The sequence below is a fragment of the Empidonax traillii genome, unplaced genomic scaffold (genome assembly GCF_003031625.1).
Source record: "Empidonax traillii isolate 1590-97213 ecotype Southwest subspecies unplaced genomic scaffold, ASM303162v1 scaffold42:size1813164, whole genome shotgun sequence".
Taxonomy (NCBI): Eukaryota; Metazoa; Chordata; class Aves; order Passeriformes; family Tyrannidae; genus Empidonax; species Empidonax traillii.
The window spans coordinates 1428522-1443089 of record NW_020955235.1 but is presented as its reverse complement, the minus strand read 5'-3'; the positions used below and the strand labels follow the sequence as shown (position 1 = coordinate 1443089).

The 14568-nt window shown below is 37.0% G+C and overlaps 1 protein-coding gene across 5 annotated transcripts in view; it reads left to right on the top strand.

Annotated features, from left to right (window-relative positions):
- RAPGEF4 (Rap guanine nucleotide exchange factor 4) overlaps positions 1 to 14568 on the top strand; it is a 151412-nt gene that overhangs the window by 107077 nt on the left and 29767 nt on the right. For all 5 annotated transcript variants that reach the window (XM_027878495.1, XM_027878494.1, XM_027878492.1 and 2 more), the window contains 6 exons: positions 1873 to 1933; positions 2470 to 2546; positions 3630 to 3776; positions 5055 to 5170; positions 8170 to 8258; positions 10437 to 10515. In XM_027878495.1, coding sequence (XP_027734296.1) covers positions 1873 to 1933; positions 2470 to 2546; positions 3630 to 3776; positions 5055 to 5170; positions 8170 to 8258; positions 10437 to 10515 — 569 coding nt within the window. The remainder of the gene's footprint in view (positions 1 to 1872; positions 1934 to 2469; positions 2547 to 3629; positions 3777 to 5054; positions 5171 to 8169; positions 8259 to 10436; positions 10516 to 14568) is intronic.

Here is a 14568-nt window from a genome sequence, read left to right as displayed (position 1 = left end):
GAATCCACAGGAAGTATCATATAGAACATGTAGAATAAATGATACAAACTGCAGTTGGCATTTTGAATTACAGTTGATTCCATATTTTTAGTAAGGATCTGGAAATGCCATCCTATTCCACGTCCATCATGAACTAAAGCAGAAGTCAGAAACCATAACTAGTCTTCAGAGGAACAACAGACAGCATTGCTTCTATGAACCAGAAGATTATTGGTCAACTGACTTGAAAGAAAATTAAATGTTTAGTTTATTTTAAGCAAGGCATAATTCCTAAAGTAGTAAGTTTTCTGGATATCCCACGAACAGCAGGAAATAAAACAGATAAAACTCAAGTCACATGGTGGTGAACTAATCCTTGCTAGAGAAACCTGTGAAGTTAATGTATGAATGAAAAACCATTATATAATACAGTGTTAAAAACAAATCAAATTTTGGCTTCATCAAGAAGATTCCTTCATTGCAGAGGCAAATGACTGAATCAACTGAGAAGACATCTGAGGACATACATGGATAGGAATGCTCTCTGCAATGTGCAGAGCAGCGTCAATGGGGTTGTATTTCCTTTGAGCAGAGGTTATAAAAGAGTTTGGTGAAGTGTTATAGAAGTCACAGGTCTGTGTGTTTGCTGGTCAGTGTGCTTAAAAAACCTGTCCAAACACCTCTGTTTTTCTCTCTTCTTCTCCAGGCTGCAAACAGGGAGTGCTTTGCACTAGCTGTCGGGAAAGAGCTGTCGGGAGAGGTGGCTGGTGTGCTATGTTTGTGCTTGGTGCCTGAGCAAAGGTTTGGGTGGGCACACATGAGTGCCTGAATTTGTCCACCCCTCTTGGGAGATGCAGCCACCAGACTCTCATGTGGATTGTGTCCAGAATTTGAGAGTTCCTTCCCAAGTTTTCTTAATCGCCTGAAATGTTTTTTCTATTTAAACAGTTGAGAGAATGGTGCAAAAATGCTACTAGTAAATATATGGTGGAGCCAGCTTTTGATCTGTATTTGGCACAGTTAAGTTACACAGTAGTAACTTTGAGAAAGGGATTGTCACCAGCTGACATTCTCCGAATACAAGAATCCCGCTGCTTAGAAATTTGCCTCCAATTTGTCTTGGAGTCTTTTGCTTGTATGAAGAGATACATAAGGCACATAGAAAAACTCGAGATCTTATGAGGTTCCCAGTGCTACTGCTATTTTGTGAAAGTAACACTAACAGTGTTTACAGTGACAAAAAGCAGTTGTAAACAGTGTCTCCCTAAAGGCAACTGGCCAGTCAGTAGGAGCTAATCACACAGAGCAATACAAACCCAGTGAGGAGTAGGCTGACACCAAGGGCACTGCCATGTTCTCCAGTCCCTGGAAGAGGTAGTGAGTGGATGTTTTGCCTGGGAAGCTGTCAGGCAGAGAGGAGACTCAGCAGGTCCAGGTGGCTGTGCCTCACAGCTTGACAGAGCAGAAGCAGCCAGATTTATGTCATAAGGGGAAGGGTACTGATTTCTCAGGGAAGAACAGGAATACTTCCATGGAGTAACTGTCAATCATTAGCTATCTTCTGTAACAGATCACTACTGCCATTTGAATTTTTCCATCATGTTAATTGTTGATAATCATTTCACATGTATGTGGATGAAGAAAGATGCGGAGACCTGTATCTTAGAGATGGCCTTGTCTGAGCCATTTGGAGCCAGGAAATGTTTGCTCTGTAAAGCAAATCAGTAGGAATTAGGACATCAAGTGAAGCAGACCATTGCCTGGCTGCATGGCTCTGAATGACTGATGGATGATGCAGAGCGAAGAAAAGCAACAATTGGGCTATGTGACTTCCTCTCACCAGGAGGAATAAGATACTTACAAAAACTATAATTTCTCTCTCTTTATTTTAAGGTAAAACGAGAATTAGCAGGTGTCCTCATTTTTGAGTCACATCCCAAAGCAGGAACGGTCTGTAAGTAAATGGAGTCCTATCAGATCTTCTTTCTCATCTGTGGCATGAACATTTAAATTCTTAATGTTTAAATGACAAGAGCAAAACTTGGATACACTCTTCAAACTTGATTGGCACTTAAAACCTAGGGTAGTAGGTGTTAGCTTAGTCTGTTGCCACATTCAGGGACAGTACCAAAATTAATTCTGTATCTTGGTTAAATGTATGTATCACTTACAATTTGGGTGTGTTTTTGTCTAGAATTTTTGGTTGGACCAGTCTGTTTAAAGTGTATTTTAATTTTTATCCTATGTTAAAAAAATCTTGCTGTACAAAATGGTTTAAAATGTAAGATTACTTAGACCTGTTAATACTGAGAAGTTTTAGCAAATGAATGTCAAATTCATAGTTGCTTTTAAAATCATAGTATGCCCTTTTACAAGGTAGATATTAATATGACTGTGGAGTTACCTTAAATTTTACTGAGTGCAGAATCTGGCCTATTTATGTTTTGAATAGCTATATTCTCATCATAAAATCTTTTCTCTCTCTTGTAGTATTTAATCAGGGAGAAGAAGGTACTTCTTGGTACATTATCCTAAAGGGATCAGTAAACGTAGTCATTTATGGCAAGGTATTTTTTTCAGAAGCTGTTTTATATGATTGTTATTATTGAAATTGTAAGAGTAAACTTTGAAGGAATACAGTTTAATTTAGAGCAAACACAAACAAACAATGTAATTTTATTAAGAAATGATCCAGTGGTTTCACTGACTATACTTCCAAGTGATTGCTCTATAATTTTGGGGTATATTACACGGTTTCTGAGTATAATCCACCAGAGTTACATCAGTTCTTTAGGACAAAGCAATTTGCTGGAATTTGGTGAATTGCCAGACTTCTGTCTCATGGGGTTTTTGCCCTGTCCCTTTACCACCGTATTGGCAAGCATTTGTATGACTAACTTTTCTCATACGTGTCAGGCATGTCTGACAGAAGTACTGCTTTGTGATTAGTGGTTCTCAGAGTGGGTGAACCCTTCCAAATTTATGCCACCTCTTCATTTTACTTAACCTATAGACCAAAATCATCTCTAATAAATTGCTGCTTATGAGATAGATTTTTCAAGGCAAAGAAATAGAATTTTGCTACAGAGATATCCCTTGAGTCTTTACTTTCCTACTGATTTTTCATTTGGTGACTGAGAATCCTCCATTTGAATGCCAAGCATTTCACCAAAATCTAGCATAGGACCCTGGTGCACAGTCTAAGTAACTCATATTTACCTACATTTTTTACATCACTGGGTGGGCCAGATTCTCTGTTACTGTAAATTGGAGCAAGTGGAGCACTGCTGATGTATACCGAGGGTTTATGTTATGTGTTACTTCTGCAAACTTGATTTTATTTTTTATGGCCTCTATAAATAAAAAACAAAACACTCAACAACTTTCTGTCTTGAGCAGGGCTGGAAGAGTCCTTCAAGCTGAATGTAATTTCAGAGAACAAGCCAATTCTTTTCTATTCTTGCCTTTCTTTAGTAATAGTAATAACCAGCTATCAAGTATTGTTCCCTAGTCATTATTTTGGCTGTTGATTTCCTGCCAAATAGATTTGTTTTGGTATTTGATTGTGAAGTCCAGTGTTTGTACAAGGACTTTCAATAGAATCCAGAGTAATGATGGGTTTCTGCATGTAAATGTTTTGCTCTGTGCAGGGTGTGGTATGTACTCTACACGAAGGAGATGATTTTGGCAAGTTAGCGCTTGTGAATGATGCTCCCAGAGCAGCATCCATTGTTCTACGTGAAGACAACTGCCACTTCTTGAGAGTGGACAAGGAGGACTTCAACAGGATCCTTAGGGTAAGAGCTGCCCTGATAGCATGATACCAGAACTTGCAAAATTTTTTAGAGCCTGTCTTATTTCTATGAATGTACGGATGTTGATAACCTTGTTTGAAGTATACCTAGTAATGGAACAGAGATGTAACAGTCTAGAAGATCAAGTAAAGAATATATTCATTGCCTGTCCTCATTTTCTGTTCCTAGCTCAGACATGAAAATGGGACCAAATGGAATCTTTGTCTTTCATATTTCTGTGATCTAGAATTTGCCCTGCTCAGGTTTTCCTTATGCTGCCCAGGATTTCTGGGCGATATTCCATCCAAGTATTGAAAAAAACCAAGATCACTCATTCTCCCACACAGGTAATGTCAGGTACCTTAATCTCAATGAATTTAAGGCAGAATCAAGTGGCAAACTGAGTAAGTTACAGGTAAATACACGGATGTCTTTGTCAGAGAACTCTAGAAGGATATTCCCAGACTAATTTTACAGTTATTCACTTTAGGGCAAATGTGTTCCAAACTCCAATTGTAATTCAGTAAATACAGGCTATTTTGTGCCCATTCATAGTATGGCAAGTCAAAACTAGTGTCATCCTGTAATTAAACCTTTTTATGCCCAGTATTGCAGCAATACAACCAGTCCAGACAGAGTACTCCACTAGAAAAGTTACATAAGCTTGTCATCACTGTACAAAAGGGAACAAGGATCCCATTGACAATGAGGCTGAGTTGGCCATGGAGACTTACAACTGATTAAACTTTGGTCAATACTTCAAAGAAGATCCAAGCCCATGGTCTTACTGATTTTTACCTGTGTTTTTTTGAATGCACATTATATTTATTTTTTTTTTTCTTTTTCTGCTATGACCTGGTAGTAGAAAATGAATGGTTTACTGAGCTAAAACTTTCTGTTCTTAAATGTTATTTTCTCTTGTTTTTTAAGTGAAAAGTCAGATTGTAGTTAATTATATTCATATATAAAAGTAGGGATAGAGATTATATTACATTTGGAAAGTTGTAGGGAGACTCTGTTTTTCAGCAATTTTTTTTAATGTCACACAGGTGGAGATTTTTCACATTCTTGCTCCAGTCCCTCCCACAATTCTCTGCCTCCTTCCCCAGTGCCAGTGCTTCCTTCTTCATTCTGTGTATGAGGAAAACAGAATTCAGACAGATAAATACAGGGGGAAGGAACTAACAGGAGTCTTCGTGTTTGAAAGTCATGCACTTTGTCAGAGTAACTAATCAGCCAAATCAGGTGCAGTTACATTATTAAAAGTAGCTTGTCTTGCAGGATGTGGAAGCAAATACAGTAAGACTCAAAGAACATGACCAAGATGTCTTGGTGTTGGAGAAGATCCCAGCAGGAAACAGAATTTCTAATCAAGGAAATTCACAGCTGCAGCACAAGTATGTTTTCATTCAATAGTGCAAGTGTCAGACAATTATTAACCTTTTTAAATGGTATTATTATCCAAACAATAGCATGTTTGCTTTCTGTGTTAGAATGTAGTGCATATAAAGTTTTCTTTCTTTTTTAATCATCAGTTGATCACATGCCTCATACTGGATTATGTATCCATTTCTTGCAGCACTAGACCAGCTCTATGTCATTACACAATAATTCTCTGAAGATCTCGCTGTAAATACTTACCTTTTGCAATAATTTCTAAGTAGTCTAGGCGTGGAGAATGATGAACCCTACTAAGCTAAGCTACTGTGTAAAAGACGTGAGGAAAATACATTGTTTTATTGTTAAGTACAGATAATTTTAGTTTGGATTTTGAGCTCTGGATTCTAATAAGAGTTTGCTAGGTACAATTTGTATACAAAACAAAGATCTCATGCAATGAGAGTTGCAGAGCTTATCTTACCCAATAGGTTAGCACTGTAATAACAATATTCATGACATTATCCTTATTTTCTTACTGAAAGGGAAAAACTACAATTCTGTTTGGATACTACTGTGATAAGAGTAGAGTGAGGCTATTATCTTTCCAAATGTTGGTAAAACCCCTAAAGGCTTTGTAAAGGCATTACTTGCAAATGGATGCACAGTTTTCTTCAGAAGCGTTCAAAGAACTTCAACAAAATAAGCAACAAGAAGTTTTGAATCCTTCTCCCTGAACCTCACTTCTTCTCAAAGAAAGAGCCAATTTATTGTGAGATGTTTTGGGTACAGTTTTTATCTCATCTGGGATTTCATATACCTATTTTATCCACATAACCTAATGCAAAGCTTTATAAAGATCTATGAAGGTTGAATAAACCGTTCCCAGTGTTATATATAAACATTTCACATATTTCAGAAACTGCCATTTCATCTTTCACTTGATCTATTAGAAAAGTAATCGGGAAAACAAGTACTCCTACACAAGTTTGTCTAAATGAGGGGAACCTGACTGTAGCCAGTGGATCTGCATCAGCAGCTGCAATACACAGCAACTTGCTCTTGGGTCTGAGACATTCTTTATGGTTCCAAAAGTGAAAGTTTCATTTCAACATGTTTGAAACACTGCTTGCCAAGCAAACTCTTTGCACCAGCATCATTTTTATTATTTAACAGTTTGTTCTTCAGACTTTGATAAAGATAGCCAGAAAAATTTATGGTAGATTGTTAAGTTAGGCTTTATTTTATGTCTTACATTCCAGGAATATTTTCAGGTAAAGCTCAGAATTTCATTTCTGTAAATATTTTATTCATTTGGTCAGCTTTTGGGTGCTATCAGTGTGTCACCAAGGGAGCTTTTGACAAATAGACATAATCTACCCAAAAGAGGAAGTTACCTTGAAAGTTCACTGTCTGCTTTTCACCACTCAGATTACTGTGGTAATAGTGTGTCAGCAGCGTCTTTTTGTTTAAAGTCTTTCAAAGTGAGTTCACTGGGTTTGAAGATGACACTTCTTTTGTTTCTTTTCTTAGCAAATAGAGTGACTGCATTTATGCAGAGTCCAAATCAAATTAATTATGTTTTTTGGTTTCCAGAATGTGTTATTGGAATGTGTTAGCTGAGTGTTCAGTACTTTTGAAAATCACTGTGCCCGAAACAGAGGCCTAACAGGGACCGCTTCTCAGGAAGAAACTAATTTTCTTCATCTTGACCTTGGGGAAAACTTCACTTTGGCAGCAGATCCTCTCAGTTACAGTTTGGATTCCGCCGCTTCCTCTACAGAGGAGACGTAGCTCCCACCTCGCTCCCCGAGCCGTGCTTTCAAAGAGTGACAGTTTCACTTGGAAGGACTAGCTCTGAAGTTATCACTCCCAAGATCTAACTCTTTAAGGGTGATCACACTCATGCAGGATGAATTCAGCAGCCCTGCAAGTCACTTCACTGTTCATTTTCACTTTCATATTCAGAGTACTGCAACCTGTGATTTCTCTGCTTCACTCACTTAGATACTTGGTTAGTATCTCTGTGAGAATGTGCACTGGCTTAACAAGTGTTTGTGTTCTTGGGACATCAATACAGTTCTTCCAAAGGGATTGGTAAAAGGTAAAAGAACTGTGACGGTCAGTGCTCAAAGTGAGGAGGAGCTCCCAGGAGCTCAGCTCCACCACTTATTTCTCAGCAGGAGCAGAGTATCTTCACTTCTCAGGGTTTTTTCTCTCTTTTTTTTTTTTTTTTTAAGTTTCATACTTTATAAGTTGAATTAAAAAAAAAAAAAAAAAAGATGCAAAGATTGAGAAAATGTGGGAAAAGATAAAAAAAATCTGATCTGCAAGAAAAGAAAAAAAAAGATGACAGGACAAGTTTTGCAATATCATATGATATTCTGTTGGTACTTAAAATCTTGCCAGTGTTTTTGAGTGAAGCAAAAAACCCTGGATATTGCACTAGTTCTCTCACCTCCCTAAATTCACTCCAGGAAATGGTACAATCCTAAGTTTCTCCACTTGAAATACTTACTTCAGCTATGTAAGGCACTGCAGAAATTTGAAGATACAGTGTGCTATTTTCATTATTTTTTTAAATTATTTCCTTGCTCTGTCGCTGATACACACCAGTTCTTATTTCATGCTCATAGTAAGTCTTTTAAGACCCTTTAATGGCTGCAAATTGCTATTTCTTCTCAATGGAGGAGCATTTCTGCTTGCACTTCCCCAAGTTTGCACCAGTGCAGCTCTTGTGGTTGTGGTGTAATTGTGGTGGTGTTATACTGGAGTACTTGTGTGAGGAGGGGGCTGTCATCTCACACTCCCTGGGCAGGGTGGAGAATGTTATTGCTACTGTTTTACAGGGGAGAAGCCAACAAAGTTTGTGAGTGGTTTTGTCCTAAGCACGCAGAGATTCTGGTCAGAGCAGGTGTTCACACTCTGGAACTCATCATTCCTGGTCTTCTTGCTGACAATTATTTCTTGATTAGCTGTTTTGCCCATGAGATGCTAACTGCTTCTTTCCCTCCCTCAGGTATACTGTGATGTCAGGAACCCCAGAGAAAATTTTAGAGCACTTTCTAGAAACTATGCGCCTTGAAGCAACTTTAAATGAAGCAACAGGTACATATACGTGACAAAGGCTATTTTATTATTATTGCATAAGATGGACTTGCTGGGAGAACACTGCTATGTGATTCTTTGAAAAGCACCTAGTGGTAGTTTTTTCCACAATAAGAACTATCAACTACTCTGAAACAACCCCAAGAAAACCTAGAAAATCTGGAATTAAAGATAACAATCCACTTCTCCAAGCCTGCTCTATCATATTTGTACTTTCAGGACATAATAGAACAGCAAAATCCTCCAAGGTGCCACACCAGTAGTTATGACTTTAATTAGTCACAATTTCAAGGCCAGGATAGAGCACACAATAATAATGGTATTATTGTGTATTATGATTATCCAGAATTTTTGCTCTGGATGTCACTTAGTACTATGAATTAACTTGGTACCTCCAGACGTTGTGTTATGCTAGTGTAAGTGTTCTCAAATCTTCATACCCCATTTAAGGTATCACAGTTTAAATTCCTTGTTTGTGATACTTTCCCAAGAATGAGTCCCAAGAATGCAGGTTGCTGCATCTGCACTTAATAGGCGTCTTTTCATTAGTGTAAAGACAACAGAGAATTTACATCTAGAGATACAGATATTTGCTGATTTACTATTAGTAAGTATTGTAATTTCTAAAATGACACAAAAAATGCTCATAATTTTTAGAAAGTAATGCAGAGATTTGTGTATTATGCTACATAATATTGCTTTTGCAAGTTCTTTTTACATTGCAGATGCCTAAGAAGTATATATTCAAAGATGTTCTTAAGTCCAGTTAATCTGTTACTGACCTCCTAGTATTGGAGAAACCTGTATAGTGGTCTGTAAATGGTGGAATAATTGAAAAATTACAGAAATCCTTTTAAAGGGTGTGTTTTAATTATTTTAAAGACAAAAAAAAATTCCTTTTTATTTTTATTAGGATGTTATATTCATTTTTATTAGGATTACAAACAGAATGTTGTTCTTTCAGCTTGCAGCCATATAATCACAAGTTTATTGTTCACAGAATGCATGTAGTATACATTTTTCTAAAACAAGCATTTTTTTAAATCTTTTAAAACTTTTCACCAAAACATCTCATTACAAGATTACACTTATACCCTAATGCAGTACAAAGTGTCTTCGAGGATATAGCACCTCAGAGTGCTGGAAAATTGAATTTTTGGTTTATGCATTCCTTTAATTTAAGTATATTTAAAACCCGGTTTGCTCTGGATATTACACAAAGAAAAAGTGAGAGAAAACTCACCCTTCCAGATGTGAGTTATGTCAGCTGAGAGATATTTTCATATATGAATTATAGGAGTGGAAGCAATGATGTAATATTATATTACACAGTTATCTCACCATATTTTTTGTGCCATCCCTTACTTACAGTGTTTATAAATGTTTCTGTTATCTTAAAAGCTGCACTGTAGAAATTATACCCCGGGGTATTGTGTTTATTGTTTCTCAGTGATTCCATATAACCCTGCCAAACTTACTCTGGCCTCTGCAGCCAGGATTTATAAATCCTTGCTGTTGTCACAAATACAAAGATAAGGCAAACTGGGATTTACACCAGTGCTACCACAGATCATTTTAATGGAAAAAATAGCTTGCTGGTTTATGCCATATATTGTTTATATATGCCATATATTGTTTATATATGTTTTAATGTAAATGTAGTGGCTGTGATACTTCTGAATCAAAATAAACCCAGAAATTTGGCTATACATTTACTTCTTTTAGGCATTCTGCTTGTTGTAGGAAACCAGCTAAGAATTAAATTATTTGCCTTCTCCTGTGTAGTATACACTAAATCTGCTCTCTGATACTGTATTTCCTAGCAGCTCTATTTAGGTACCCAGGTGTGGCAGGCCTGGTTCTTCTTTGCGCAGAAGTATATCCAAATATTTCACTTAAGCAGAGAGTGGGGTTTTTTCGTTATGCCAAATTTCTCTTTGACATGGGCAAATGCCTGTTAGCATAAGTGCAATGAAATTAAAGACTAAAAGCATAATATTTCAGCTCATATTTGTTCATTACCCATTTTCATACCTAATGTCTACAAAGTGCAAATAGACCCCTTTATTATCTGCAGAGGGCTTATAAGATATTTTAGCTGAAAGAAAACTCATCCCTGTGTTCCCCAAGCTGTTTGCAAAGGCTTAATTCACTGTTTTCTTTCTTCTCTTTTCACAGATTCTGTTTTAAATGATTTTATTATGATGCACTGTGTTTTTATGCCAAATAGTCAGCTCTGCCCAGCCTTGATGGCACAATATCCTTTTCTAAGGGAAAAGTTAAGTCTCTTTAGCCCCTCTGCCTATCAGTGACGAGACTGAAGCTTCTCTATCTCAGGAAGTTCGTCACATTCCATGTAGGCTGTGCCATGTGGGTAGGTTCTCAGTGTCAGACTAACAACTGTCCATGGCTCAATAACTCTGAAATGGATAGTGTGTACCCATGAGGAGAGTGTGTACCCAGACCATGATAAGTGTAACTTTCCTGTGCTGATTCCTATTCCAAGGAAAATAAATGTACTGTCCCTCCACCATATAAGTGAAATTACATAAAAGTTTGGGCTACCCTTCCTGTATCCTTCCTGTCTTTCTTCAGTTTTGCTGAACTACAGCATCTACATTTTAGCTGGGGTAGTTATGTCTTGGTAATTTCAGTGGCCCACTTTATGAATTACAGGCTGCAAACTGCCTCAAGCGAAAGGGTGCCTAAACTCATAGAATAATGGGTAAGTAGTTCCTAGGTACTGTCACATAATATTTATGAATAAAAATAGTGATAATCTCTAAGAATACCCTATAGCAAATGCAGACAAACTGTGAGAAACTTCAATGGCATGTGATTACTAGGAGATGAAATCTTTCAGTGGAGAGCATCAGGAACTGGGGTGATTCTCATACTGTCTGCATGTTTTACAAGAGTCTGTGAAGTGTCCATCTGTCAATTACTGGCAGGCTATTTAGTTTGGAGAGCTGTTGCACACTGAGAGTTTTCCTTGTGCACAGTGACTTGAAGCTATCAAATGACTGGAGCATTAAATAAACATATAATGTTTTCTGTTTTATAGAATTCTGACAGGGGCATAATAACTTCAATTCCCTGTTTATTTGTTTAGAATCACATGGGTGTGAAAGTGTGCTTTCCTTGAAGCTCAGCAGGGCGAGTGACATCTGGGAAAGCTCACCCTCTGAAACCACAAAATAGAGCATCGTGTCCTTGTCTGGCAAGCTTGAGAATCCATTTGTGTTACTCCTAGCAGGAACAGTAATTGTTTTTAAAACCTTTGGACCCATGAAACTGGTCTGCAGAAAATTGTTCGTATACCTGAAACAAACACATTTTCCAAGATCACATTGTTTTGGATATCAAAGATATTATAGAATGCTGTTGCTGACAGCTTTGAGAGGGGAAGAAAGGGCAGCACTTTTAATGGGTTTGTGTTTTTTCCCCATGATTTATCTAGTCATATTTTTCAATCAGTCCATTTGATATTCAGACTTGTCTAGCCTCAATTATAATAGTATACATCTGATATCCAACAACTGGGAAAATCAGACCTGTAAGAAAAACGTACCTTATTGTTTATAGGAGAAAAGTTTTTCTGAACATCAAAGTGATAGTGACACTTAAGGATAAATATTCATTTGTGATGAAACCTATTCTGGAGAGGAGGCTAAGACCTTGGTCTTAAGTGGATCATAGCAGGCATCGTGCTAATTCTTTTCAAAGAGGAGGAGAGCTGGAAGTAACTGGTATCCTGCTGCTTTAGTGTCAGCTTTTCCTAGAGCTGAATTATTGTTTATGTGGTCTGTTCTGAATATGGAAAAGCTAACTGTGCTTTGTTGATTGTACCATTGAAATTTATTGTTAGAGTTGAAAGGTTCCTAACAAACTCATCTTTTTTGAGCAAAGGCACTCTACAAATATGTTTGCTGGTGCTGTGAGACTAAGGAGAGATGAATTATGCTCAATGAGGAAATTAGAAAAAGAAGGAGAAGAAAGGTGTTTCGTTTGGCAACTTTTTGTTTCGGGTCCCAATTTTGAATCAAAACAGGTCTATTCCTACACTCACAATAGCTGGAAGCATGCAAGTGTGAGTAGAGCTAGACCATTGTAGTGCTTTCAAGCATTGTATAGGGTATGAACTATTTGGGGTTTCACCTCCTTTATAGCAGCATTTTGTTGTCTGTAAGTTATTTTAATCCTGAAAGGAATGGACAGGCGCACCATTTTGTCTCAGTAACATTATTGCTGTCCTTTGGCGCACTAGTCTTTTTCAGTCATTAAAGTACATGAATTCTGCAATATTAAAAAATCCCATATTTCTTTTTTATAGGGAAGCAAAGAGTATGTTCCCTGTCCTGGATCAGTCCTGTGTGTTGGACCGAGGTCCCTATTTCCTTCTCTGCTTCACAGAGATGGAAATGGACAAATTCTCAGAGCTACAGCTTGTCAGAGGGAGGCAGGACAAAGCCCAAAAGAAAACTTGAAATAGAGCAGCACTTTCAGAAGTGAACTTGGGTTAGTGCAAGTGTGTGGGCGTGTGTGCAGGTGTGCATCTTTAAAGGACCATCGTCTAAATACTTATGAAAAATAAACTCCTCTTTTACTCTCTGTAGATGATAGTTCTTTAGCACATTTCTGTATGAGTGTTTTGTGAACCTCTTTTACCATCATGCCAGGAAAATAGTTTGCATTCTACTGTAGTAATGGGTGCTGACCTTGCACAGCCCCTAAAATAGTTGTGTTCCCATGAATGGGAGAACAGACTTCAGAATTGCTTCCATTTCTTAGCATATGTTAGAGATAATAAGAAATATATATATTGAACTCTAAACATGTTGGTGTTGATAAATGTTTTGCAATTATCTGACACTTGTTGGAAGTATACATGATAGTTTATTTCTGATTGCAGTATGCGGTAAAACTGCATCCTGTAGGTCCCATAAAAATGTGAGAAGTTTTCACTGACTTTCCCCATAATAATGTTAATAAAAATCAATATAAATGAGGAGTAAAATACAGAAAAATACCAGTGCCTGTGGTGAGTCAGTTAATAAAAAAATAAAAATACATTAAATAATTATAGTGTTTGAAAGGTAAATATGGCATGAGAAAAATGACTCAGTAGAATATTAAACTTGCTCCCTGAGACATTAGAGCACATAGCTTACAACATATTATTTACTTCTTAGGACCTTCTGAGTACTGCCATAATTGTACTGATATGTTCAGTTCTCTACTAATTTTAAAGCTCTCCAAATGAAATTAAAATGCAGATTTCTGAAAGTTTGTCAGTCAAAATGAGCGCCCCAGTAACTCTGGTAGCATGTCAAATCCTTGCAGGGGTTTTGGGCAGCAGGATCATTTGGAAAGTGTGAGTTAATATATACTTTTCCCCATTACATTTTAATAGTAGTATTTGTTAGAGAAATGCTTCTAAATGGAAGCTTAAAATAAGTATCTTATATCATTTGAATTCTTCATTAATATTTTTATTTTATAATTTTCAAAATATTTTGTTAGAGCAGCTGTGAGTGCACCTTGAAAGGATGATGGACTTTGGTGTGAATGAGTGTCAGCATTTTGTGGGTTTCTATGTAATTGGGAGTAGCATTATTCATAAGAATCCAGAATCAGAATTCTGATACCTGGGAAGCAGAGTGGAAGATGCAATTGCACTCATTCTGTGCTTACTTCATATTCAGATATCAATTTATTGGGAAACAATTTAAATATATATTGTTATCCTCTGATCAGTGAGAAGTAGACACAAATTGTCATATCCTGTTTCTGCTAGGGATTCTTCATTGAGGGTTGAAGGCTCAGATTATCTTAGTTTATTGCCCATTGTGCCTTTATTTTTTCTTCATTTCTTCTTTCAATAAATGTTACTTTTGGCCTTTTAGCTATTTGCCTATTTTTGTAATGTTGACACTTTATCATTAAAAAGGTCAATGAAATGTTTTCCACTTTTTCTTATTGTTCATCACGAAATAACTTTCCCAAAGTATTGTGTCCTAAATACGCTTTATATGATGTAGTAGAAACATCTGGTTTCCTCATGACAGTGAGGCTGCTACAGAATTTATTATTTTACCCTGTGTCTCTGTAGTCAGTTTTGGTTGTTAACTTCCAGGTCCCCCTTCCATAATGGGCCTGAGGTTCACCTTAAGTTACAATAACTTGTAGAAATAAAAGAAATAGCACTGGTACTTCATTATGGTAGTCTTCATCAAAAATGAAAAAACAAAATTGTTAATAAACACCAAGTGACATTTTCTTTCTCTTCAGCTGTTTGCAAAGAGGAACA